Raw genomic sequence first — 27,013 nt, 5'->3', positions numbered from 1 at the left:
CGGTCTCTATTGCTAACTTGAATTAATTTATTAGTAGTCAAAGTCATTTAATCTTGGCAGATTAAGAGGGTTGATGGTGAATTACATCGACATTAAATCTAGCACAAGTTTCATGTGAGTACCTGGCTTTTAAAATAAATAAAAAGTATGTGAAACCCTCGACAAAACTTCTAAAGGACACATTACTAAAGCTGCACACACGACTAGTTCTTGTAGGGCTTAAAATGAGTTGGTTTTATTCAAAATCCGAGGGAATTAAATCCAATTTTTAATAGGTTTGGTTCCTTCTAGTATATCCGAATTAAAATATGGGTCCGATATGGGTTGATGTCCCTTGACCCAAGTCGGAGATGGGTCAAATATGAATCCATTCCTATATCTACCTATATCCGAATGATACATTATTTTGTATATTGTATACTATATTTTTATATTTTTAGTTTATCATTTATCAACAAATGAGTATTAAATTAAGTGATCAAAGCTTCTCTTTAAAAGGGGAGCGATCTTGAATTCAAGTCACATTTATACCTCATTTTTTGATAAATTACTTTGAAATGATTTGAAATTGTCCGAGCAATCCAAATCAATTAATTCGGACGGATCAGATCCGGATATGGGGTTAATGAAAGTTAAAAATAAAAATAAAAATCGGATGTGATTTGAGCTAGTAAGATTCACGTTGGATCCAAATTTGGAACTGAATAAAAAATTCGGATATGGATATGAGTAGACACATATCCAGTCTGAACCCGACCCGTTTAAGTCCCAAGTTCTCGTTTGCACCCCAACCTTAAAAACACCCATCTTTATTTATTTTATTTTTTATATTTTTGTTTTTATAATGAATCGTGATTTTTCGAACCCCCCCTACTCCCCTATACTCTCCAAACGTGGCATGAGTTAGAACCATAGATTTTCCTCAGGATACATAACTAAACATCTTCATAAATATGTGCAGTTGAGTATCCCAATGAAAAAAAATCTACGATTCTAACACATGCCACGTCAGGAGAGTATGTGAGAGGGGAGTTAAAAACTCCTTGTTCTTATAATATCTGTCGTAACCTACTACTTGCATGCATTTCATGTGTTTGCACATGCTTCAACTTGCAAATGCCTAATTTGCAAGAAAGTGGCTTCAGGCCCTCCTATCATTATGATAGTGTCAATGTGGTTTTATCATTGGTTCGATCATGAAACTTATATTTTTCAGATTTATGCTTTTTTCATTAAAAGTGATTAATTCCAACAGATCTTCAAACACTGAGATCAAGCATTCTTTGATCACTAATGCTGGGGTGAAATTGGATTTACTCCAATTCTCATATTTCTGACGTGCAGGTGCACACATAACAGTAGATTTTTTTACTTGTATCTCGAGAAAACAATCTTGCGGTTATGTGTGCACCCCATGTCAGAAATGTGAGATCACAATAAATCTCAATGTCACCCCAGCACGACTCTCCTTTGATATCTCTCTTCCAATTAGTTCACAATGTCAGGAATAGAGCAAACAAATCCGGGATTCACATACATAAGTCCTATTTATTCTTTAACGCTTCGAGTTAGGCACTTAATTATGGCACACCCCTATGATGGCATAGTTACAAAGTCAGGATTTTGGTAATAGAAAGCTCAAAAAAAATCGATAAAGTCGAAAAAACATCAGGTAAATTAAAAAATAAAATATTTTTTAAGTATAAAAATGTACCAAAAAAAAAATTGTATTTCATATTATAAATGATAAAATAATAATTAAAAATACTAAAAAAATTATAATTCGTGATTTTTTTTAAAAAAAACATTGATTAAACTTGATTAATAGTAACTTCTTGAAAAAATCATGATTTAATCGACAAAATTTAAAATAATGATTTATATCACGAATTTTTTAATAAATTGCAGGTTTTTGTCACTATGAGTCCCATTCCCTGTGCATGTTGAACACCGCAAAATCACTCCCGCTTTCTTTATAGCCTAGAGAAGACTAAAGAATCAAACATAGAAATAGAAAAACAAGAGATTGAAGGAGTTATTGATGGACTAAATTAGAGCATTTTTTATTTCTGTATTTAAGTTTTTTATAAAAACAAGTCATAATCTGCTTCTTCAAGTATCCAATCACAAAATATTTATCCAAGTCAAACACAAAGGCAAGCAAAGACGAAGACTTTTTCAAATTAAATGATCTTTTAGAATTGTCATCCACTTGTATGCCCCTTTATAATTAATATTTTATGAATTGTAATCAACTTGATTCCATGGTTTATAATTTATATTATCTTATATTTATTACTTGATATTTCCTTAATAATTTCATTCTTATATATTATTAACATAAGTAGTTTGATACTTATAAGTAATCGGATGGTGATCACAATTCAAAAGATGCCTTCTTCTATTCAATGATACCACATATAAAATATTAAAGTATATATATAACATTATCTATACATTAATAAAACCTCTTTCCATATTGGTAAGTTGAACATATTTCATCAAACCTTTAACACTGGCCAAAGATTTTCATCTTTGCAGAGAGATAATGTCAATCACGAGGCAAGATCGGTGTCACATTCCAAAAGTAATTAAGATTTGCAGTGGAACATTAATGCAGGGCAGTGTGGAGAAGATAAAAAAAAAAGGATGGTTAGAGGATCTAATTTGGGATTTGGAATTAGATTAAGGATTTAGACGACAATAAAAAGTCCATTCTTCAAGTTTTGATGTCCCCTTCAAATATACTTCCACTCTCACTTATTAGTAAAAAGCCACTGATAAATCTAGTTTATTATCAAGATACCTCCGTGTTTTAACTTATTTTGGTCATGTATTAAAATAATTCACAGTATATGATACACTAAATATGTTTGCATTATTTTTTCTCCGGTCACCCTTACACTTTGTTCTAATATTTGTAATTAAAATCTAAAAAAATAATACTATTTGAGGCCATGGTATGATATTACCGGACAAATAATCGTAATAGATTGAATAAAAAGGGTATTCTTTTTTCTTTTCAAAAGTGAGGATGATTCCCAAAAGCAATTCCAATACAGAAGTACTTAAAAAAAATATATATCAAGATGAACACAAATTAAACCTTATTAGACCAAAAAATGGAAAAAAAAAAATGCTTTAAACATACATAATGGTACGCGGGTGGAGATGCTAGGACAGAAGTAATCGATTTATGTGTTTAGGATTGAGAGGGTGTGGAGTTTTAACACCAAGAGCTGATCGTTCAGCAAAACAAGTCATCATCGCCATGGCTAATCTGATAGTTTTTCTTCTTCCCTTAAGAACCTAGGCTTTGTTTTTGGAGTAGAAAGGAGTGTAAACTCTATTGGCCTCTAGTACCTATTTTTTCCTTGAGATAAAATATGAAGAGTAGGAGTGAATGAGAAATGAGGGAACTTAGAGGTCGTGGGTTCAAGTCTAGTTAACCCATGAAAAAAATGAGATTCCATTATTATTCGGATGATTTAAACCAAAAAAGTGTCATTTTCCTGAAAAACAAGAATTTCTTTTACTCATGTATGTATAGAGCCTAAAACATCGTTTTGAGGTAGAAAAGTCCAATTTCTTTTACTTTTATCTTACTTGTGTGCATTTCTTCCACAAGATAAATGATTTCCTGTGTGAATAGCAAGCTTTAATTTGTATTACGTTTTTATGTGATTTTTCAAAAGCTGTCAACCTGGATTGGATTCACAACAAAAAATGTATCCTAGAAAGAACTGCATTAAATAGAAGGTAACAACATCATAGAAGACCACCCGAGGTCTTCCATTTCTGGAAAACTCAACCCGGATTAGCAACAGTTGTTCCGCAAGAGGCCCACGGTTGGTGATAATAGCTCACAACCGACCAAGCAACTCCACTTTCAGATGAGAACACAAAGCTTTCTTCCTTACCTATTTTTTACATTCTTCCTCAAAATTTTCTTGAGTCAAAGATTTTGGTTTTCATTTTTATTTTAATTCAATTCAATTGACTCACATTTTTTATTTTATTTTTGTTCACGATCGTTTTCTATACCATGATTTAGGAATTGTATTTTGTTACACTAATCTCATCTCTATGGATGATGGGTCCAGTCTTGAGTATCAGTGATTGATTCTAACCATTCATAATCAACCATCTTGTTGAATGGAAAAGTTATCAGATTGAGATAAGCGAAGGTGATTCGACTATTTTTCCATAAATGAAACTTATTTGGGTTTCTAAAAGATGGAGAAAAGAAGGTACTACGCAGGGGGGTTGGGGCCCTGTTGAATTGATTCCAAAAGCAACATTGGAAAATTAAATTGCTCTGGTATTACAAAGAGTAAGTCTTTTGAAGTCCATTAAGTCTTGTACAAGAAATAGAATACTAAAGAAGTTTTTCACCATTAAATAACTGCCAAGAGATGAGAAAAACAAACAAGACAAATTGAAACACCATGCCAACACCACCACCATCATCAATGCTTGAGGATATGTCCATCCAATGATCTCCCCCCACCACTTATTGCCTTAACCATCCCCTCCCTGTCATGACGGAAAAACAGAGTGAGAAGCTACAAATAATAGTTGCAATTGATTTTTAGCTATTAAACATCTAAATGTTATAATAAACTGAAGACAAAAAATTGTACTAGAAATTAAGCCAATAGTATGAAAATAAATAAAAGAACATGTGCCTATATTACCAAATAAGGCTCTTGGGTACAACATCATTTGAATTTTAAATTAGAATTGATACCACTCCATTAGATGTTTTTGTTTTCCTCTAGACAAAATCATTCTTTAAAAATAAAAAACCATTCTGAAAAAACAAATAGTTAGAAACAGCTGAAAATTGATTCTTATGAAAAATTGTGTAAACATAAACTCTATTTTTTTATATAAAAAAAAATAACCACTAACTTATCAATTAACACTATATTTTTCTTCATAAATATTTGAAAATAACATCATAACTAATGGTCTATTACCACTTATTATAAGAACGGTGACCAAATGGATTTTTAGGGAATTAAAAAAAAAAAAAAATTAGAAAAACACTTTCCTTACTAACCTAGTAAGATTTTAAGTCTTACTAATGGTCAGTTTTGATAAAATGGATTACCACATTAGCAAAATCCAACACCACAGCCCTCTACATTTCATGAAAAAACTCATTCAAAAAATAAAAATAAAAATTGGACTTCATCCAAGGTTTTGAAAATAGACAGCTATCCAACTTTCACTCAAATTTAAAATTAATTTCAACGGTGAAAAATAACATTTTTGAAGAAAAAATATTCAAGTTTATAGAATTTTGTCCTTTACAACCCTGTAGCATCTGTTCATGTTTTCGGATGCCACAAGGTGGGATCAATGACCCTTACAAAGTGTTGAAATCATACTAAGGCTAGTTGGACTCCAAAAAAAATACAGCAAAGAAATGATAAAATAAATTGTCCTAACCGTATTAATTAATAAAACCATAGTAAACATGAAATTAGATTAGTAATAGAATGAAGATCGAAGTGGAACTTAATCACCTTACTACACTAGCCATATATAATAACCTCTAGATCAGTGCCTTGATTATGCATGCTCAACAAAAAGATCCTGCTGCTGCTGGGCAGTCAGCTGTACCACAGCTTTGTCCAAATTGAAAGATGGGCAGTCACAAACAACCAATTGATTTAGGTTTGGCATTGCTCCTTCGTTGATTACTAAATCATGTATTACTTTCAATCTCACAATTTGCAAGAGTTGAATTGAGAAAAGCCTTGTGCTGAACAAACCATCTGACTATCATCATATGTATAACCAACCAATTTGAGGATCTGAAACTTTAGTAGATTCCCTAGCACGGGCATCGGATCTTCCATCAGTGCAGTGTCACGTAAGGTGAACTTGGTAAGGCTTGTTGGCAACCCACTTGGAATTCTAATCATCTGTGATTTTGAAGAGAGGGTTGTTCTTACCAACTTAAATGTCCGAAGGTGCTCCAATATAAGGAGATTATTGAATAAAGCCTCACTGTGTGATTTTAAATTCCCACAAACTCCCAATTTTAAAAGATTGGGTAGTTTGGAGAAGACTTGGCTTGAACAACTGCTGGAACATTTGGTGGACAGAGTCTGAAGGAATTCTAGTGAGGAATCATCGGGTGACGGCTGGGGTAGACAAGTCCAGGCACGGAAATGCACATGTCTTAGTTTTTTCATCTTCCAAATCCCATCTGGCGCATCAAAGAACTTCCTCGATCTGATATCAAGAGTCTGAAGATTCCTAGCGTTGTATATGGAAGGTGAAATTTTTATGAGGTCATTTTTGCTACTCATCCTCAAGTACCTCAAATAAATCATATTCCCTGTTTCACTGCACAAAGTACTAGCATCTGGTGATGAATGCTCCATCCTTAGCACTGTAAGTAATGGCACTCTTTTATATATAAAATTTAAAGAATAGCTAAGAGCTTCCGATTCCAACATATCTGATCTTTGAGTGAAACAATGGAGAGCAGATTTTTTTAGCAAAGGGTTGGCAAATAATTTCCATGAGAGTAGTATAATTCCCAGCAAGGTAGCGAGTGCTATCTAGGGAAGGAGAATTTACAGAACCTTGAAACTGGAAATATCCCTTCGCTCGAGATTTAGAAATGCATAGATCACACAAACGATCATGGATACGACATGTCTTCACACCATAGTCCGACCTCCTCCTTGCCACTTGGATAAGGCTTCTGTGGAGGGCAATCCTCGGAGCTACCAACACGTATGAAGAAATACATTACAATCCAAGACTCAAGCCAAGATTATAAACCAAAATCCAAGTCCATTGGGCCCACAAGCACCACAGTGCGGTGAACACCTTGGGTGATGCGGTAAAATCAGCAAGATTTTCCTCAAGATTCATGGAATATTGAAACGACATGATTTGTAAGGAAACGTATTAGGTTTCAGAATCCTTGTAAAACACGAAAGTGTTCCAAATTCTAAACGAATCCTAATCTAATCTTTATAAATATGAAACCAAACCAAAGCCAAATCTCATCTCCTCTGAGATCATCTTTTCTAATTCTCTCCCATTATTTTAATTTTTCTAGTTTTTATGTGTACTTTCTATTCAAGCTTTGTAAACAAAAAGAGTACTCTACCAGATTCAAGTCAAGATTAATAAAGGATCGTCACTTTTCTTACCTCTTCTACTCTCTTTTTATTTTTATTTGCTTTTATTATTCTTACTATGATCTGTGACTAGAGCTCCATTAAAGAGGTCAATGAAGCCCAAGCAAGATCGTCTTAGATAATTATTTATTTCAATCATGCTTCAATATTTTAGTTTGATACCAATTTCTTAAGTAGTGATCATTGAATAGAATGTTTATTCTTATGATTTTAATAGTTTAATTTTAGATAAGTTCAAGTTAAACTATGCTATGTTAGAGAGATTTGATATTTTACCTTTGATTTCGTCTTATTAAATATCATTACAGAATTTAGAATCAATAATTAGGAGAAATAGATTTGATCTTCTGATCCAATAGCATTAGCTTTGTTAATTAGATCGAGATAATAAGAAACAAATAAATTGATAAAGTCACTTGTTTTGATGGATTTGACTGATCTAATTCTTAACATTGTAATTTACATTCCTGTTTATTTTAGAATAATTTTAATTTAGTTTCCTTTAAACTTCAAACCGTGATTGTTTTAAAGTCAAAAATTACTAGATCAACGTTGTCTATGTGAATCAACCCTTGCTTGCCAAGGTTTCTATTTATAGTGTTCTCTTATATTTTATTGCTAATCTGCATCAAACACTAAACCATGTATTTGATGGAGATCCTTAACCATGGTATGATTAAAAATAACCAAAGTATGGATCAATTGGTGTGTGCTTGTACCAAAGAGTTTAGGCCCAACTATTAGCAGTTGGATTGAAAATTGTCCAATCCAGGCCCGGTTTAACTTTAGTTTAAAAGATCAAATATTCGAGGGTATCTTAACATTGTAAACATACTTACATCTTACTAGATCAATCCCCTTAGGATGCGATACCAGTTAATCAAAAAAGGCAATTGAAACTCATATATTTTTTTCCTATTTAATGCCATCTACTTTGAAAGTTAATGGAAAATTTTGTGACATTACTTAGAAGGACCCTGGTGGAAGGGCTTTGGTCTACATGGTCCCTAAATTTTGGGCCTTAATAGTCCCTCACGTTTTAGTATTTTTGAAATACCCAAACGACCTTTTTTCTCATCTTCATATAATTAGGTTTTCCAAGGCAATTACAATCATTTATGGCTTCTCTAATGTGTTAAATGATGAACACAACTTCCTGATCAGTACCATCAGGCTCCACAAACTACAAAGAGAGTCGTGCTGAAGTGACCTCAAGATTTTACCTCACATCGCACATCTTGACGTGAAAGTATGTAGAAATCCATACAATCTTGACGTGAGGTACAATCTTGAGGTCACTTCAGCATTAGTCAAACAAAAATCCATTCCAATTCAATAAATACAAATAAACAGAATTTAAAAGCAGTTAAATAACAAAGAAATGTACCTTGTTATTGGATTCCCCTCGAGTACCACCCTATGAAAGCGACAAAACCTTGAAATCCCTCATCTCTCAGGGGTAGTTCTTGTCTTATTGGGGGTAAGCTTATGGCCTCATCCTGAAACTATGCCTCGGGGAGCTCTTCATTTAGTCAATACTAAAAGGAAAATCTGGCACGTCCACTCTGTCATTATCTCTTCCAAGGGGCGTGGATTAGAGGTCCTATTAACCCCGTGCGCCGTTTGAATGATTCAGCAGCATACGCTTGCGGGATCGCCCACTTCTCTCCTCATGGGCGTTCTACTCTCCACTTACTCTCATTACGATCTAGCATGACAGGCACAGCCGTTTGTTTTGACGCCTCATACAACAACCCCTATAAGCTTGGAATTTGCAAATTTTCTTATAAAGCTTTCATCACAATAATTATGCCGCTAGTACACATTTCTATCAAACCGGCCTCAAACACTGATTCATGCGAATCCATCATGACGCTGCGAACACCAAACATACTCTGTCAAATACTCCCCTTGGCGGTGTTGTATCCTTCCCAGATCTATTAACATTATTTGTTCAAGTACTAAAAAGAATTTCTTGTAGAAGATAATGACCATTTGTCGTCATGAGTGCACCGAGGATGCAGGTAAGCTGTGTTGTACTAAGTGTACACCTGGCCAATTAAAGACTTCGAAAATTCTCGTAGATGGAGGTTTGTGCTGCCTTCATGTTCTCCCAGCACTTCCAAAAAGCAGGAGACATGTTTCTTGGGTGTTTCCACGACCCTCATACATCAGAAATATTGATGTTGCATACCCTTTAGGGTATGGTTGGCATTGTAGCTCGACTGGGTACTGCTGTTTGTGCTCATACATACGTTCTCCTTTGAAGGTGCTGCGTTCCAATTCCAACAAGTTTGTTAGCTCAACAATGATAACAAAATTGCGAGCCTCAGTCATCATCGTGAACGTTGGGTCCGACGTGCCCAACATAGAGGGGTCATTTGGTGTTGTCGACATGTAGTAAGGTCCCAAGGGGCTGTTCATTAATGGAGGCAGATCCTCCACGAGTTCCACCGCCCTCAGTGCTTGTTGGGCACGGCATTGTGTTGCTCGGTCCCCTTGGATCTTGTCGCCTTAACAGCATCAGTAATTCCTTAATTGTCTCAACAAACCCTCGCAAGACCTCCATGAATCACCCGGTGGGTGTGGTTCCAGGTAATTTTGGCATCAATGGCAGTTCAATTAGGCACCATAACCATGTCTGCCATTGGAGCCTGATTCACCTGTTCTTGTGGTTCATCAGTTGTTCAGCCCTACTATTTGAAGCAATGTATGAGCTGAATTTAAGGAATTAAATATCATAAAACTAGTCTTCTAAATTGTGCAATAAGAGTTTGCAAACAGGTTTCCTTTTCTGATATCTCACAACGACTGCCGATGAAAAAGTGAAGCCCCTGTCAAAGAGTTTTGTGAGAGGATAAAAATAAGACTTTTTGGATGCACAACATCGTGGAAACAGTTAGTGGTAGGATACTCAACATTCATATTTTATGTAACCATAGCCAAAGCGGATAAAAAGCGGAAAAAATAAGCTTTTAAGTGGATTTTGTAATATAAGATTTTTTACCTCTATGATGAATTCTATATTCAGGACCTGCCAACTGAAGCTCATGGCTGATGCATGAATCTTTCAAAAAGAGCATTGAGTCTCTCAGACATGTCATCTTGTCTACCTGAACAATTACAGAGATTTGAGATAAATACCAACAGAAAGAAGAAATCCACTCCAATTCACTAAAAGCAATTAAACAAAAATCAATAGAAAAGAGTAGTCATAGAATCAGAGAAAAAATCAATAAGCAGGGAACTGAATCCTCAAGTAATAACCTTCAGAATCAGTAAACAAAAAGAATTGTTTACTCCATTTATTGATGGAGGGACTTCAATCAGAACAATTCTGTACACGTTGCATTAACATTCCAGTCCAGTCTTGACCATTCACAGTGACAATGGTGTGAGCTTGCTTGGCTTCTTTCCTTTATGAATGAACAACAGCACATCATCACTTGTCATCAAATTAAACAACTTCTAAGTAGAATTTAAGATTAATTAAGCTTCTCAAGTAGATTTTTGGATGCAGAGTTGGTGCTGCTCTGCTTTCCCTGCATGAATCAAAATTCAAACTCCCAAATTTTTATGGCTATCTGAATAGAGCCATGTCACAAAACCCTAGATTTCCCTCCACCCCATAAAAAGAAAACATCGTCTCAAAACTATATAATATCTATGCTAAATCTCCCTTAACGCATTCAACCTTAATTAAGGTTAAAACCCAAAGAATTTTCAACCCCAAAAAAAAAAAAAAAAATCCTTTCGAATATTTCTTTTTTTAAATCCTATCTCGCGTTTATGAAGTTTAAAGGTCGAATTAAGTAAAATCTTAAGATTGCAGAAGACTAGATTTAAAGATAAAAATCCAGGATTCAAGCACATGTGAGACATTTCTTGATAATATATGCCGCATGAACATTGAACTTGCAAATCAAAATACAAAACCAATTGAAGACCAAGTAGAGATCGAACAACCGTAAAACAACCACTATTTACATCAAATTTAGATCTCAACTTCAATTAGAGAATTTTAATACGGTAAACAACACCAGAATCAACTACAATGTGAACCTACAAGCATCAATGGAGTCGGGAAATCCTAAAAGAAGGAAAAATTAAAAAGATTTAACCACCGAAACCGTAAAGTGTCCTTCCTTGTCTCTTGAGAGCATAAACGACATCCATGGCAGTAACAGTCTTCCTCCTTGCGTGCTCTGTATAGGTAACAGCATCACGAATGACATTTTCAAGAAAGATCTTGAGAACTCCCCTTGTCTCTTCGTAGATGAGACCACTAATCCTCTTAACACCTCCCCTCCTTGCAAGACGACGAATTGCAGGCTTCGTGATACCTTGAATGTTATCTCGCAAAACCTTCCTGTGACGCTTCGCTCCTCCCTTCCCTAAACCCTTACCTCCCTTTCCACGCCCAGACATTTTCACCGAACTTGAGTTGGGATTTTGTTTTCGACCGATTGATTAATGGACGGATGGATGAATGGCATAGAAGGAGACGATGGGTTTTATAGATTGTGTTTTGGAGTTCGCTTTTGGCGGGAGTAGATCTCGATCGTCCAATTAGATTTTTGAATCAACGGCCATGAGGATCGATCCGCGTCGTATGCTTAAGTTGAATTAATAGTCGTAGATCCTCCGTGTGATGGACAGTGAATATGCGATATGTTTCTTGTTTGCGGATTGTGTTTTCTCATTGGAGGTTAAAACACAAACTAACGACCTTAATTGGCATCACTCGTCCTTTGGTCCTAATCATATGATAAAATCCAGTCGTTAATAAAGTTTCTATGACGTGTGATATCTCGATGAAAAGCATATATCGTTTTGACACACATTCATTCATGTCAAAAATGTCCCTCACATTATATATTTTAATGTTATTCGAGCATAATAAAAAATTTGGTGCTTTATTTTTTTATATTTTTTTCGAGATTCACAATTTTTTTGTCAAACAATCAAAGAAAACACATATATAGGAACTCTATGTTTTTCCATTTGTATGTAGGGATGGCAATTTTGCCCCGTCCGTTCGTGCCCAAACCCATCCTTATAGGGTCGGATTTTCACTATTTTAAATGGCTTTAGGGGCAGTGTCGATGTTGAAAATAAAAAATTGAATCAATTTTGGGGTGGGGGCAATTTTGATATACCCAATCCTGTTAACCCGTCGTGATTAATATTTTTAGGGGGCTTAAATTTTTTCTAGAGATTCACATTACTTTTGTGTGAAATTACATTTCTAAAACATCTATGATTTTCCTTTAATATCAACTGTGTATGTCGGATAGAAATATCATTGCCTTAGGTCTATTGGCACCCCAACTTTTACTCAATACACCCTAATTAAAAATAAAGAAAATGAGTTAACGGTTGAGAGTAAGTAAAAGTTGGGCTGCCAATAAAAAGTGCTCTTTCTTTTTTTCTTTTTTTGTTAGATCTTTATTTCTTGGCTTACATGAACATTTTTTTTTTCCTCTTACCATGGGTATTCCCACCTTTTATGCGAGATTAATCCCACGATCACACACACCGCCCCCTCAGAAAGTCCTACGTGCAATTGGTTTAGTCAAGGATCAATCGATCCCTGGAGAGTAGTCCCAAGGAATTCATTGCTTCATGAGGTTTTAAGCACTTGACTTACCCTTTCTAATGAGCTTATCAAGACTCGATTTGCCATTAGGCCAATTTCTGGGGATTTAAACCTAATCATAATTGTAAATAACTGTTGAAATTATTTAAACTGAGTATTATAATGATTTGTAATGTTAATTATAATTTGAGCCAAACCTTTGTAATGTTTGAAGTGTGTGTTTTAATCTTTGATTGAGGTGTAATAAATAATTTAAGAGTTTGGGTTGTAATAAGTAAAAGTTGGGGTGCCAATTGTAGCTCTCAAAAAACACAATCCAATTATCTACTAGTTTTTTTTAGTTCGACTAGCCTGACTAACTTAGCAAGATTTCAACTCTTAAGAAAGGAGTCGTTGATCTCACCTCTTGGCATCCAAAAACATGATCCGATCCCAAAGAGTTGTAGAAGACAAAAGTTTATTAACTTTGAAAAAAAAAAAATTAAGTACAATAACTTTTCATTTTCAAAACCTTAGATCAAGCCCGTATTTTCTTCTTCTCCTCCTTTTTTTTTAATTTCTTTATTTGGATATGAGTTTTTCCGTAAAATTTAGATGACTATGGTGTTGGATTGCCAATGCGGTAATCCATTTTGAGCAAAACAACTCTTAGGAAGACAAAAAATCTCACTAAGGATTGAAACCCTCCTCCCACCCATCTATACATGCCAAGTAAGCCACAATTGCATTAATTCTTTGGATTGCGCCGTACATGACATGTATTGAGGTGTGGGAGGAGGATTTCCCTCCTCCACCCTTGGTGCATACGATCTAGACTATTTTTTAAAGACTATTGGTGTTTGTAGTATTCTTAATAAGTTTGGGCTTCAAAAGGTAAATTAGAATGGTCATTTTCTAAGCATAGGGGATAAGCCTAGGTATAATTTTGGGCTAGAGTTTCTTATGTTTTTGGCTATTTTGATTGCTTTGCGAGATTCTGTCTAGCTTAACGAGTCACAGAGGTTTGATTTATTGTAATCCTTATTGTTGATAGTGGATTGATCTCCCTCTCTTCTGTGGATGTTGGCAATTTGCCGAACCACATAAATCTTGTGTTATTTGTATGATTGCTTTCGCTTCATCATTTTTACTCTTATTAGTTGTTACACTTCCGGCACAACACCATGTAATCCTAAAAGCCGCTTAATGTAAGTTTTCTGTGTTAAATAAATTAGAGATAATACAAATCAGTGTCTTCATTTCTTCCTCACTTAAAATCTGCTTAATAATTGAATACATAAAAGTACAGCAAAGTTCTTAAATCTTATTCATTCTATATGGTCATTGAGGCAATTTCTTTAACTAATAACATGTCTCAGTCCCATGATCATAGCGCATCTCTTGGTAGCTGTTATCCATGTTCGCTATAGTCATTATGGTTTCCCATATTCGCCTGTGGAGATCTGATAACTGTGGGGTCATCCCTGATATTCCGACGCAACCCACCTCATGTTATCCATCAAACAAAGAAGATAAAAGAGTGAGGCTCATTAACTTTAAGATTTTAGGTCAGACACGGATGTATAGGTCCATATTCAAGTATGATAGAATTGATAAATAAATGAAGTTTATAAGGAGTTGATTGATTATATACCATGTGCTTGTATGCCTTGGAAAGGATGAAGATCATATACCACTCTTGATTCTGCCTTGAGAGAACACATATTATGCGATACTAATAGTACAAGCAAAGCCAGAAGACAAGCCCACGGAGCACCACAAAACAGTTTCCTCATTCTCCCTTCAGTTCTTCCTTTGAATCAAGCCCAGAGAAGACTAAGAGCAAACAAGAGCCTTATGGATAGATACACAACTCTCTATTTATATTTGATGAACTATATTTGACCAATTCTGACTAATGTTTTTTAAAACCAGTCAGTTACGCCCTAATTTGTTTCTTCAAATATTCAATCATGAGATATTTGTCCAAGTCAAGCACAAAGCCAGGCAAGGAAGAATATATAGACTTCACCTATTAATCTTTTAGAGTTGTCTTCCCCTTGTAAGCCACCTTATAATGAATATTTTATAACTTGGTAACTCTAATATTTAATAAGTTTTTAGTAAATAACTTGGTTCCATGATTTTTAATTTATACTCTCATCTCTTATATTTATTAATTATTTTTTTCCTAATAACGTTTCTATATATTAGGAAATATAAGAATGTAACATCACATAGGTGAACACATATTATATAGATTAGGTAGTACGTGTACCTATATATCATAAATGTCTCAGTTTTCTCTTTTTTTTTTGGCAGGTTGTCCATGTTTTGTGTTTGCAATACTGTATGTCTCACACGTTTACAACTTAAATTAGTAAGTTTGGAGAACTGAGGGCAATTTGGCCTAATTATAATACGAGTAAAGATCCCATACGGTGTCCCGTCCTATCTATAGGAATAGAGTCTACGAGGCACAATTAGATTAGAAAATAGACACTTTGGGCTGCGTGAACGGCTTGATTAGGAGCCCAAGGTTTTTAAACACCAACTAAATCGTGCCATGTAAACATCTATCCCATTTTATAGGAACAGGGACACCGTATTGGATCCTGAGTCTTATAATAAACTCAAGGGGCTTATTACTTAATCCAATCAAGAATGATTAAAAGTTAAGAGTCATGCTGGGGTGACATTGGGATTTTCTGGGATTCTCATATTTCTGATGTGGAGTAATGTAGATGTGTTTCCTCGAGATATGAGTAAAAAGCATCTACGGTTATGTGTACACTTCTATGTCAGAAATGTGAGAATCGCAGTAAATCCAATGTCACCCTAGGCATTAGTGTAAAAGTTATACGCTTATAACAAATTGGATGGTAGTTGCAAGATTCTTCTTCTTTTCAATGAAATATCACAGAAAAGTTACGAAAATTAATAAAAGTAAAAAAATTGATGAATGAATATAATGATTATTTCTTATGATTAATAGAATCTCTTTCCACCATAATGATTAACTATAAAGGGGCTGCCATATTGCTGGTCTCTATTGTTAACTTGAACTTATATTATTCAATCCTAAATCGTGGTCGAAGACATTTAATATTGCCATAAGAGCTATCAATGAAGAGGGATGATCCTTTGGTCGTACGTTTGAAACTTGGTGGATTCCTGACTTACCCTGTTGCATATTGGAAATTGTCTATGGGGTTGGGGCGTAAGAAGAGGTTTTTTCCAGTGTGGAGTTTTCGTTAGGAGAAAGTAAACTCGTATAAGGAACACAAGTACAGAATACTCTGCTGTAAGATCCAGACATTCCAGAAGTACAAAGACTTTTAGTGGACGGTAGAGCTCTGATCTTGCATCTCAAAGAGCACAATCATAGAAGATACATTATTTGATGGGAGCAGATTATTATGAGGTAATATTCTCTCTTGAACAAACCTACAAATTGTGGTGTTCAAATTTGTAGGAGATATGTGTCTTGTAACTTGGCAGATTGAGCACGTTTTAGAGAATGAAATCGGTGTGGTAGTTAAAAAGAAAAATGTTCTATTTCAGTTTAACTACAATTCATCATCATTACCATCAATTAGTTTTCTCCATTAAGTTGGGTTGGCCAAGCAAACCGAACCTTCTCTAGGATCATATTTTCTTGAATGATTACATAATGTATCCGAATTCATGTATTATGTGCTTGATCTGAATGGTGGTGTCCTAATTGGTATTGGCAAGAACAGAACACTTGCATCAAGAATTGACAAAAAACGCACGCATTGGAGACAATGTGAAGGTTGTAGCCTAATGATTCTATTTACAAAAATAATTTTGATATCTGCGTGAATAATTTAAAGCATAAAACATCAAGTGCACACGGCACATACGGAAATCTTACTTATTCTATATGACCATTTAGGCAATTAGTTACAACTTATAACATGCCGCGATGACGGTACCATCCCTGTGCATGCTGCATCTCTTGGTGGCAGTTAATTATAATTACCAGGCGGTACACGACCATGGGGTCCACGATTTGGCTTCGGAGATCTGATATTTGTGGGAGTTTCCCTTGTATTGCGCCGGAACCCACTTCCTGTCATCCATCAAACAAAGAAGGAATGATTCGTCAACTTAAGATTTGACCTCAAAGTCACTGACATATCAACTTTGTATTCAAATATTGAGAATGAAGTTAAGGTGTCGATCAATTATGTATCTTGTTGAATTATAGGGACATATAAGATTAGTTGTAGGTAGGGATAAAAACTATATACCCTGTGCTTGCAAGCCTTGGAAAGAAGGATGAAGATGTACCATTCTTGATTCTGCCTTGAGAGAACACAAACTTTGTGATGCTAATAGTATAATCAAAGCCAGAAAACAAGCACGCGAAGCACTGCAAAACAACTTCCCCATTCTCTAATTAGTTCTTCCTTTTAGTTGAGCTCCCAAAGAAGAGATAGAGCAAAGAATTTGAAAGAATGGTTACAAACAGAGAAATGAAACAACAAGAACCTTATGGACAAAGGCTCTTGCATATTTGTCTATTAATAATGATCAACTACATTTGACCATTCCCATATTACTGGCTTTTAAAGTCTTGTTCAAACAAGTCAGTCACCTCCCAATCTGTTTCTTCAAGGATCCACTGACAAATTATTCATTCAAAGTCAAATACAATGGAGGCTTTGTTTTGAGTCCAAATACAATTAAGGCAAGGAAGAATAAGACTTTACCAATTAATCTTTGAGAATTGCCTTGTGCTTGTATTATATTCTCTAATATTTATTAATAAATATTTTCTTAAAAAATACTAAAAAATTGCAATATTACGAATCAAGCATGGGTTGGGATCCATAGACTCATGGAAACGAGCTCATATGCTCACATAATCCTCGAGAAAATAGCAAACCCTAGAACAAGAGGAGAAGAGAAAAATAAAATAAATGCTGTGTTCGGTGATTCGAGATCATAATCTCCAGAAATTGCTGTACAGAGGGTTTGTATAGATGGCCAAAACAAAAGAAGATGAAAGTACTAAAATACCCCTAAATACTCCTATATTAATACTCTAATAATCCTGACCGTGTAAATACAAAATCCAATAGTTGGAATCTATCTCACAAAGTGAAAAAAACCTATATTTGATGGTCCAAAGCCGTCGAATTTCATAAAATTTGACGGACCAAGGCGTCCAATTTTACATTGTCAATTTTTTTTTTCGATGGATCGAAACCGTTAAATTAATGGAGGCTAGGAGAAATTTGATGGCTCTAAGCCGTTGAATTGAGGATTATAAAAAATTTCAATGGCCATAGGCCGTTAAATTTTGCTTTCTAAAATTTGTGGGCTGTGGCCCGTTGAATTTTCTTTTCTAATTTTTCAGTTTTCACATGGTGTCTTAGAGATACATAATGTGCTTTTGGGATACATCTTCTATCCCATCCATTGGATTTCGTATGTAAACGCAGGCATATATGGGTTCCTTTTCCATGGGTCTGCTATATGTTGTGCAACACTACGTGTAACCTCAAAAACTGAAGTTTGAACTTTGAAGAGTACCAAGAGAAAGATTTACTTTTTGTTGTGTGAGTGTGCGCGCGCAATGATACCACATAAACATTAGGATTAATTGTTGAATGAATATAATGATTACTTATTGATAACGAATAACACCACCATCTCTATGGTGTATTGCAGGATATAATTGTTCTCCCAATACACAATATCATTCTCTCAAAGATATTCACATGATCTGAATTCTTGATCAAACCAGCTTCTCCATCTTTATCTTTTATTGTAACACTATCTTGTATAGATCTCGATAAAATTGACGTGGTTGTTAAAAAAGTGCTGTTCTTTTCCAGTTTAACTACAATTCATCATCACCACGATCATTAGTTTTATCTCTTAATTTTGTTTTTCTTTTTTTAATTAATGGGTAAGCTGGACTTGAACCCACACCTCAATATTGTTTTGCATTGTCCTTAAGTTGTGCTTTATTATCCATGCCGATGTGGATATATAGAAGGTTTCGGGCTCCAAAAGGTAGTGTCCCAATTTGGTATTAGCAAGAACACTCGCATCAAGAGAGTAATTATTGACACACACAAAAAATGCGCATTGGAGACAATGTGAAGGTTGTAATCCTTAATATCTCAACAATTATTACTTATTAAAAAAAAAATTCTCGATCATCACTTTGTATGTTTCATTTTTGGATATATCTGCAGGAATTATTGAAGGCATAAAACAATAAGTGCACAAGGCACAAACATAAATCTTATTCTATGTCGCCATTTAGGCAATTATAATGCATGCTGCATCTCTTGGTAGCTGTTAATTATTATCAGGTCCTTCATTACGGGGTCCTTGATTTGGCTGAGGAGATCTGATATTTGTGGGAGTTTCCCTTGTACTTCGATGGAAACCACTTCCTGCCATCCATCAAACACAGAACAAATGGCCTATTAACTTAGGATTTAAGATATTAGTTGTATATGAGGAACGAAGTTAAAGTGTTCGATCAATTATCATGTAAAAGTATAGGGATATATGAGGTTAATTGTAGGTAGGGATAAGAATTAAGAACTATATACCTTGTGTAGCTTGCATGCCTTGGAAAGAAGGATGAAGATGTACCATTCTTGATTCTGCCCTGAGAGAACACAAACTTTGTGACACTAATAGTATAAGCAAAGCCAGAAAACAAGCACGCAAAGGACTGCAAAACAACTTCCCCATTATCTTCTTAGTTATTCCTTCTATTCTAGCTCCCAAAGAAGAGAAAGAGCAAAGAATTGAAAGAATAGTTCCAAGCAGAGAAATGGAACAATAAGAACCTTATGGATTGATAGGCTCTTACATATTTGTCTATTTATAATGATCAACTACGTACATTTGAGCATTCTCATATTATTGACTTTTAAAGTTTATTCAAACAAGTAAGTCAGCACCAAATCTGTTTCTTATTTGATCCAATCACAAAACCAAAGTCAAATAAAATGGAGGCTTTGATCAAGTCAAATACAATTAAGGCGAGGAAACCAATTAATCTTTGAGAATTGCTTTCTGCTGTAAACACACTTATATTTAAATACAAAGTCTAACATTCGATATTTGTCCTCGAAATAAATATCAAGGATTGTTTTATGAACCGTGATAAAATAACTTCCTCACGGGGCATACTCAATCGACGCTCCTGATGTGACATGTGCTAGAACAGTAGATCTTTACTTCTTGAGATCCACAACCGCACATCCCCATAAATATGTGCAGTTGTGTATCCCGAGGAGTAAAAAATTGTTTTTTTGGGGGGGGGGGGGGCTGGGGGGGTTAGGGTATACAAAAATTGTCAACCATCACATCACAGTCACAGATTGCATGGATCAGATGGTTATAATCAGAGGGATGGACATGTCCCAAGCGAAAGATTTTCTAATAAATTGAAGTAATCTGTTGCTAATTACATGTCCTTGACGAAAATTAAAGAATTCCTTTTAATGATTGCTGAGATATTAGAGATGATATGCCCATATGTGTGGAAGGTGAAGAGTGATAGGCTCAACTAAAATGCGCCTCAATTAGGCTTTATGATTTTAGGCAGATCAGAACTCGATAGATTTTAATCCGAAAATGATCTCCAATGAACCAATAAACAGATTTAATGCCGATTCTATCATGGGCTCAATCTTTTGCATGGCATAATTTGGTCCTTAAAAAAATAGATTTCTAAAGCCCAAAGCGATCTTGATCCTGAAAGGTTCTTAGACTCAAATTAGTGAAATTAATTTAGTTAGTTCAGCCAATCGGGTTTGAATTAAATGAAAAACTTTCTTGGGTCAAAAGATGAACTTAATACAGATTTTGGATATTCTGAGATTCATGAATCAATGAATTTTTTTTTTGTTAATACAATGCAACATAGCTAATACCCTAATACAAATGACCATTATTTCACGATCAGTTACCACGACTCTTATGCAATGTGCCCATAGAGTACACGCGCTTGTGTCTCATGTTATACAAATTCGTGCTAATTGAGTAGGATCCTATAATGCCCAAAATGTTGGAAATACATTAGGGATCGAAACCTTTCGGTGATCTCAAAATGGGGGTTTGGTTACAGAGAAGAACTTGTGGACTAAACTTTATTGTCGCAAGGAATGGTGAGATGAAGATGGACAAAGGAGATTTCACACTTTGATTCGTATTCAACTCTGATAGTATATAGAAAAATACTTTATTGGTATTTCAATATAAGTAATTCATTAGCGTTATTGGGTATATATAAATTCAAAATATCCACCAACAAGAAAACAAATCAATTGAACCAATTTATGTTAGCTGGTTCAGTGTCAGCCACTCTAGAACAACATCGATTTGTGGATGTAATTTTCTAGACCATTTAGGGAACTCGATTTGTGGAAGTAGATTCATAGAGGGCATTTAGGTAATTTATGTTAATTTCAGGAGAAGAAGACCTACGCTGAGGAGGAATGTCAAATCAGTTCGAAAATACAGGATCATCTCTAATAGTTTGACCAAAACTCAAAATATTAATGCGTGATTTAATATCAAATATTGACCAAACCTGTGGCATATAAAATTGACCAAAACAAATGCATCGCCTACATTATATTGACCAAAATTATATAGAGTGGTCATGTTTCCACGAATCCAGTAAAGTAAACCAGTTCATACTGTATCGGTTCACATAGTATGAGCGAATCTGGTAAATCACGTCTTGATTGTTGTTAATCTAAAATCTTATAAATGTGATCATTGCCCATCCCGCGGATAAGATTATAATGCATATAACCTATTTCTATCATCCCTACTAAGCTTATTGGAGAAATTAATTTTTTCGTGATTATATTACTACTAGGATTTATATAAACTCAAAAAAGTCTACCAATAAGAAAATATAATTATAATCAACCCAAAATAATCTCATCTATTGCAGACCATTCTCCAAATTGTTTTATTTTTTATTTTTATTAGAAGGGTATCTGGGCCAGCTTGCGCGTACCAACTATTCCCTCCTCCCCGAACAAGGCTTGCGAAACAGGATTTTAGTCCTACGGTCCGTGGCCACTGATATTAGTAACCGGTGGGAATCGAACTTGAAACCATAGGTGGAGCACACCCCTTGATCCCAAAGTGCTACCACTCAGCCACCCATCCGGTGGTTCCATTCTCCAAATTGTAAACAAGAACAATGACACAAATTACAGAATTAAAGTTGGTTGTTAATTCATCTATGGCCAAAAATGGAAACAATTGTAGCAAAATGAAACTGTTGATTTGCCGCCAAAATACAAGAACCCAAGTATTATATACATCTCGACAGGCAGATTTTCTTAGATGCAAATACATCAGCTGTTCATTGTCGAAAAGTGCTTGACCACGCTTACATAGATTCTGGAGCAAGAGCCTCATTCTGTGTCAACTAATCCTCCTTATGCATGAGGAATCATATTCCCTATGAACTCTAGTCTTTGTTCTAATTCAACGATAATGATCAATCCAATACAATCAGCACACACTCACCAATACGGGGCCATTACCAAGCTCATGTGCAAATAGCGTCAACCAAATTATACACAGCCATGCGTACCATACGAGCATGCCTTCGGTTGGATGACAAATGAACATCAATGCTTAAACAAGGTAATCTGGAGGGAATAAACAGCTCAAAGAGAAACTGAAATTAAGGGGGAAAAAGCCTTGAGTAATGATCCGGATTAAATGAATATTCTTCATCCAGAAGTGCATGCTACTAGACGTAGAGGGAAAACTTACTTGCAGTGGCCAAGTGCTAGTAAAAGCCAACCTTTGATTTTCTCCTTTTTTTCTCTTTTCAAGTTTGGAGAGGAAGCTTTAATTCATATCGATAGGTCAGACAAGACAGAGCATCATCGATCACATAGGACGTAGGAAATTCCTCTCGCTCAGCAAGTTAGTGTGTGTCGTGGATGGAGGCTGTAAGCCTAGGCTCTTTTCCATAGGCAATAACCTTCTGCAGTCTTTGGCATGTCCATATCAACATTGGTGTATGAAAATATAAAGGTGCCATATCAACTAAGTTGGTAAAGGTTTGAGGAGTGTTGATCCCACAACCTAGGTTTAAATCCCATTGAACCCACATTCATCTCTGCTGATCACTAACCCCTTGCTTGCCTAGCAAAAAAATAAAGACGTATTGAAGGACTTTTTTGCTCAAACCTTCTTAGCTGGTTTGCTCAAACCTTCTTAGCTGGTTCATGAAAGGACTTTTTTGCCTAACTTGGTTGACTACGAGTGCATACCAATTCTTGTCTTGAATCAGAGGGGGCGAGGGATTACATACCTTAGTTATATTTCATCTCTTCAACAAATTGATAATGAACATAATGGCCAGTTTCAATGAAGAGAAGAACATATATCCAAATTTTACATGGCCGACAAAAGGATAATATCTACATTTTACGGCACATATGCATCACCATCACCATGTATATACAGACCAAAAAACAATTTGCAATAGAAAAAGACAAGTAAAACATGTACATCAGCTCATCGTGAGATGAAAAAGTTAAAAGTACCTTCATCTAGCTCTTGGTCTTTGACCGATCAAAATTTCCCTCCATTGATTCTTGATGTCAACTAGGTTAGGAAGTGGGAGAAATACACGGGCCACAAAATATCCCCAATTAAACATTCCTCCAATCTAATATGGAAGGTTAAAGCCAATTTTATCTTGTATCTTGCAGTTGACCAGATATAAGTGTGAAATACATGTGATCGGTTATTTCACATCCAATAAGATTTTCCAAACCTAAAGGAATCCCCCATAACATTTCCTCCAGTTCATTGTAAAGGACAAATTTACCTAAGCCTTGCTCTTGAGCCTTCTTTGGCCATGTTCCTCCATTTATCCTTGAGATCAACTGGGGTGCGACTTTCATTAAATACATTACAACCATATTCCAAAATATTCCTCCATGACAATTTTTTCCCAGTCTTATCTGAGAATTTCTGCACTGCTTTCTGCAATAATAAAAAAGAAATAGCATTCACCAGTATCAAGTGACAAAAATAATAAGAATCAAAGCCCCAACAAAATTATACAACACAAGCCCTATTACCAACCTATGAAAGGCTAATTCCGAATGAATAACACAAAGTTCTTGTCATTTTGAAACTCATAAATGGAAGTAGGAGATTGAGAAGAAAGAACGGGGTAAAAGAAAACCTAACTAGAACTTACATATCGCACCTAAACAGTAACATAATCAGAAATGCTAAATATCAAGTAGGCCATCTTTTACTCAACTATTATTATTTCGAAAATTTTGATTTTTATATTTTGGGGAAGGGAATTGATGAGCAGGAAATATATGTAGCATAATTCATACCTTTAGCATTTCCTCCTCTTCAAATGTCCAATGAAGTTTCTTCCGTCTTGAGTTAGGAAGAGCTGGATTTGAGCTGAAAATTAGAACCAAATTTTATTAACACATGTTCACATACTCTTCTGTTTCCAGTAAGACAACAGACAAAATATTAGATATAAAAATGTCAATAAAGTTATATAAGTTCAATGAACTTACGAACGCTTGGCTGACTTATAGCGTTTTTCTGAATTGCTGGAGGTAGTTTTCTCTTCATTCCGATTTATAGCATCTTGTTCTGCATCTATACTTGGTTTAGAAGAGGGTTTCTGTGGTGGATCAACAATCTTTGGATGTACAACTGTGTTCGAAGTCGTCCTAGATTCAGTATGTACTGTGACAGTTTCAATGACTCTGCAAGGGGAATTACAAGTTTCAAACCCAATATTGGCTTCTGAGTGCATATGTTGTTCCTCATTGCTTGTGTGTTGACGCTTGTCAACTATCTCAGTGTCATTTATTTTCTGATGGTTTCGAGAACCACCAAATAAATTGTCCTTGTGGGGTGAACTACTAGTTCCAACCCCAATATAGGCTTCTGAATGCATATGTTGTTCAGCCTCTCTTACCACCTCAGTGTCATTTCTTTTTTCCCGGGTTCGACGACCACCAAATAACTCACTTAGCAGAGTTGAGTCTACGCCGAAATCAACACAACCATTGACTTCTTTCTCATGGTGACCAATAGTCTGTGAAACACCACTTTTCTCAGTTACAAAGAATGTGTCTACCCCTAAATTACCATCAGTACATCCAACAGCAGCAACAACTTCTTGTTGATCTTTCTCATTCTTGCGTTGATCACTGTCAACTAGTTCTCCGTGGTCCTCCCTGGTCGGTACATCACTTACCTTAGTTATCTTAGATTTCTCTGCCACCATATTTCCAATAGATTTCTCTTCTACTACACGTTGATCTTCCATCACTCTAGATTTTTCACTCCCAATCTCTCTCGGTTGCCTATTTTCACGAATAATACCAAGATTCTCAGTTATTCTAGATTGATTCCATTCTGTACTGTGAACTCTCTCTATTGGTTGTTTCTGACAGCTACCACTAAGAAATAGAGCGCAAGAATCCCTTACCAAGTCAACCTTCTTCTTAGCCAAGGCTACTTCTTTTTCGACTTCACGGGATTCAGAAAGTGCTCCTTTATACGAGCAAAGGGGGCAGTAGAAGCCCCCCATGTCATCAAAACTAGGTGGACAGCCTAAGCAACACTCATGAACTGCTAAAGGACAGTCATTACTACAACAAATCAGGACATTGCCGTCGCCTTTGTTACACATTATACAGAGCCCTTGCTCTGTCCAATCTAATGTCGTGAAAGAATCCCAATTCAACGTGCTGGGAGAGTTCGAGAAAATGTCTTTATCCTTTTCAGCAATCACCTCATTATTCAAATCAGGAGTAGCATTTTCGTGACATCCATCACTGAAACCCGGTGTTTCAGGTACAATACTAGGCTCCTCACTATCATCTTTCGTTTCGTCAACCCGAATATCACATTGGGTCTTGTCTCGGTGAGCTTCTTGAACATCAGATACACTCCTCTTATGCCTCTTAGTGCATGCAGGTTGACCCAACTCTTCTGTATTTCTACAACGACCACCACGACCACTACCATCAACATCTTTGCCATTCACCATCTGATGAAACCGTAATGTACCCAAAAATAAACATCAAATCAATGTTACAAGCTTTATTTCAAATAGACAAACACTCTAAAAAAAAAAGCTCATAACTTTAACAACTGATTTATATAAACGTAGTAACTAGTATTACAGGTAAGAAAATATTGAAACACCATAAACATGGAAATTAAATCTTTATATTCATAATTAATTAATATATAATTGTCATTCGAGGAAAATTAAAAAGGTTATAACTGCAAGGAACGGAAATTAAGCATGTAAAAAACCCTAATTATCTCTAGATTAACAATAATCAAAATCTAATTGCTAAACAAAGACATGAAATAAATTAAATATCAGAGAAATCATGAGAAAATTCCAGGTAAATATACCTCATTGAGAGCACGTGAGGCCATTGACGATGGTTTGGGTGGAATCTTGGAAACCCTAGCTCTGGATGGGCGGTTTTTCGATTTCATCTTAGGAGGGAGAGGAAAAGAGAGAAAAAATAAATTAAGGTCTTTTTGACTCGAGAGATACCACAGATAGAGAAGTTGCAGAGCAAGATATAACGTTAAGGCGGTAATGGGATGTGACTGAACTCAGTGAAGGGGTTCTGGTTATAGTTCTCGGAGGAACAGAAGGAAGCGCTTCCGTTAGCTTTTGGGGTAATTTTGAAGGAACCCTCTATGTTTTGGTGGAAATTAGAAATGCCCCACCAGGTTTTCAAATTCAAACTGATGACATCCACTAATTGACTTTCGTCATCCACTAGTGACTATTAAAAAATAACCAAATTAGCCTCCTATTCAGTCCTAAGGTAACATCCCAAGGTTGAAGACAATGGTTGTTTAGGCTAGGGCTGCAACTTGGACGGGCAAAATCCAAATCCGTTGGGTTGAACCCCACCTTGGGTCAGGTCTAGGCATAGTTAGCTTGGATTCGGACAACAACAAAAAAATGCTAGACTCAAATCGGGTTGGGTGCAGGTATTGGTATCGACCAATCCAATTTACCTGAACCCAAACTTAATATGATTATAATTTAAAAATATTTGTTATCTTAGTTTCTTTCACACTAATATTCATGTTTCAATATGTATGTTTTTGTTTATTTATATATCAAAACTATGTTTTATTATTTTTATTAGAAAAATAATTGTTTTATTTTAAGTATAATTCTCAATTGTCA

General features: G+C 35.4%; 2 protein-coding genes and 1 long non-coding RNA gene across 6 annotated transcripts; all 3 read right to left on the bottom strand.

Moving 5' to 3' along the window:
• Nucleotides 1-4,235: 4,235 nt before the first annotated feature.
• LOC147411809 (uncharacterized) lies at nt 4,236-8,367 on the bottom strand. The gene is made up of 2 exons (XR_015181177.1): nt 5,535-8,367; nt 4,236-4,536 (listed from the first exon to the last, which is right to left on the bottom strand). It is a non-coding gene; the product is annotated as an uncharacterized LOC147411809 (long non-coding RNA).
• A 2,773-nt stretch (nt 8,368-11,140) lies between these two features.
• Nucleotides 11,141-11,649, bottom strand: LOC147411808 (histone H4). Its single transcript, XM_086452675.1, has one exon. It carries the CDS (start codon nt 11,598-11,600, stop codon nt 11,289-11,291), a length of 312 nt encoding a protein of 103 aa, XP_086308801.1. The 5' UTR covers nt 11,601-11,649; the 3' UTR covers nt 11,141-11,288.
• A 9,785-nt stretch (nt 11,650-21,434) lies between these two features.
• Nucleotides 21,435-26,521, bottom strand: LOC147411807 (uncharacterized). Of its 4 annotated transcripts, XR_015181175.1 has the most exons (6): nt 26,215-26,521; nt 24,348-25,837; nt 24,153-24,225; nt 23,340-23,784; nt 22,558-22,935; nt 21,435-22,459 (listed from the first exon to the last, which is right to left on the bottom strand). XR_015181175.1 is itself a non-coding variant. In XM_086452664.1 (4 exons), exons 1-4 carry the CDS (start codon nt 26,299-26,301, stop codon nt 23,623-23,625), a joined length of 1,812 nt encoding a protein of 603 aa, XP_086308790.1. In that variant the 5' UTR covers nt 26,302-26,521; the 3' UTR covers nt 23,004-23,622. The 4 variants fall into 4 exon arrangements, 1 of the variants encoding a protein (XP_086308790.1); XR_015181171.1 differs by having other exon boundaries at nt 21,435-22,935; XR_015181172.1 differs by having other exon boundaries at nt 21,436-22,781.
• Nucleotides 26,522-27,013: the final 492 nt, after the last annotated feature.

This window comes from Akebia trifoliata, chromosome 1 (genome assembly GCF_017979445.1).
Source record: "Akebia trifoliata isolate Shusen 1 chromosome 1, ASM1797944v1, whole genome shotgun sequence".
Classification (NCBI taxonomy): domain Eukaryota; kingdom Viridiplantae; phylum Streptophyta; class Magnoliopsida; order Ranunculales; family Lardizabalaceae; genus Akebia; species Akebia trifoliata.
Note: the sequence above shows the minus strand (reverse complement) of the source record. Positions and strands in the feature narration are given on the sequence as shown.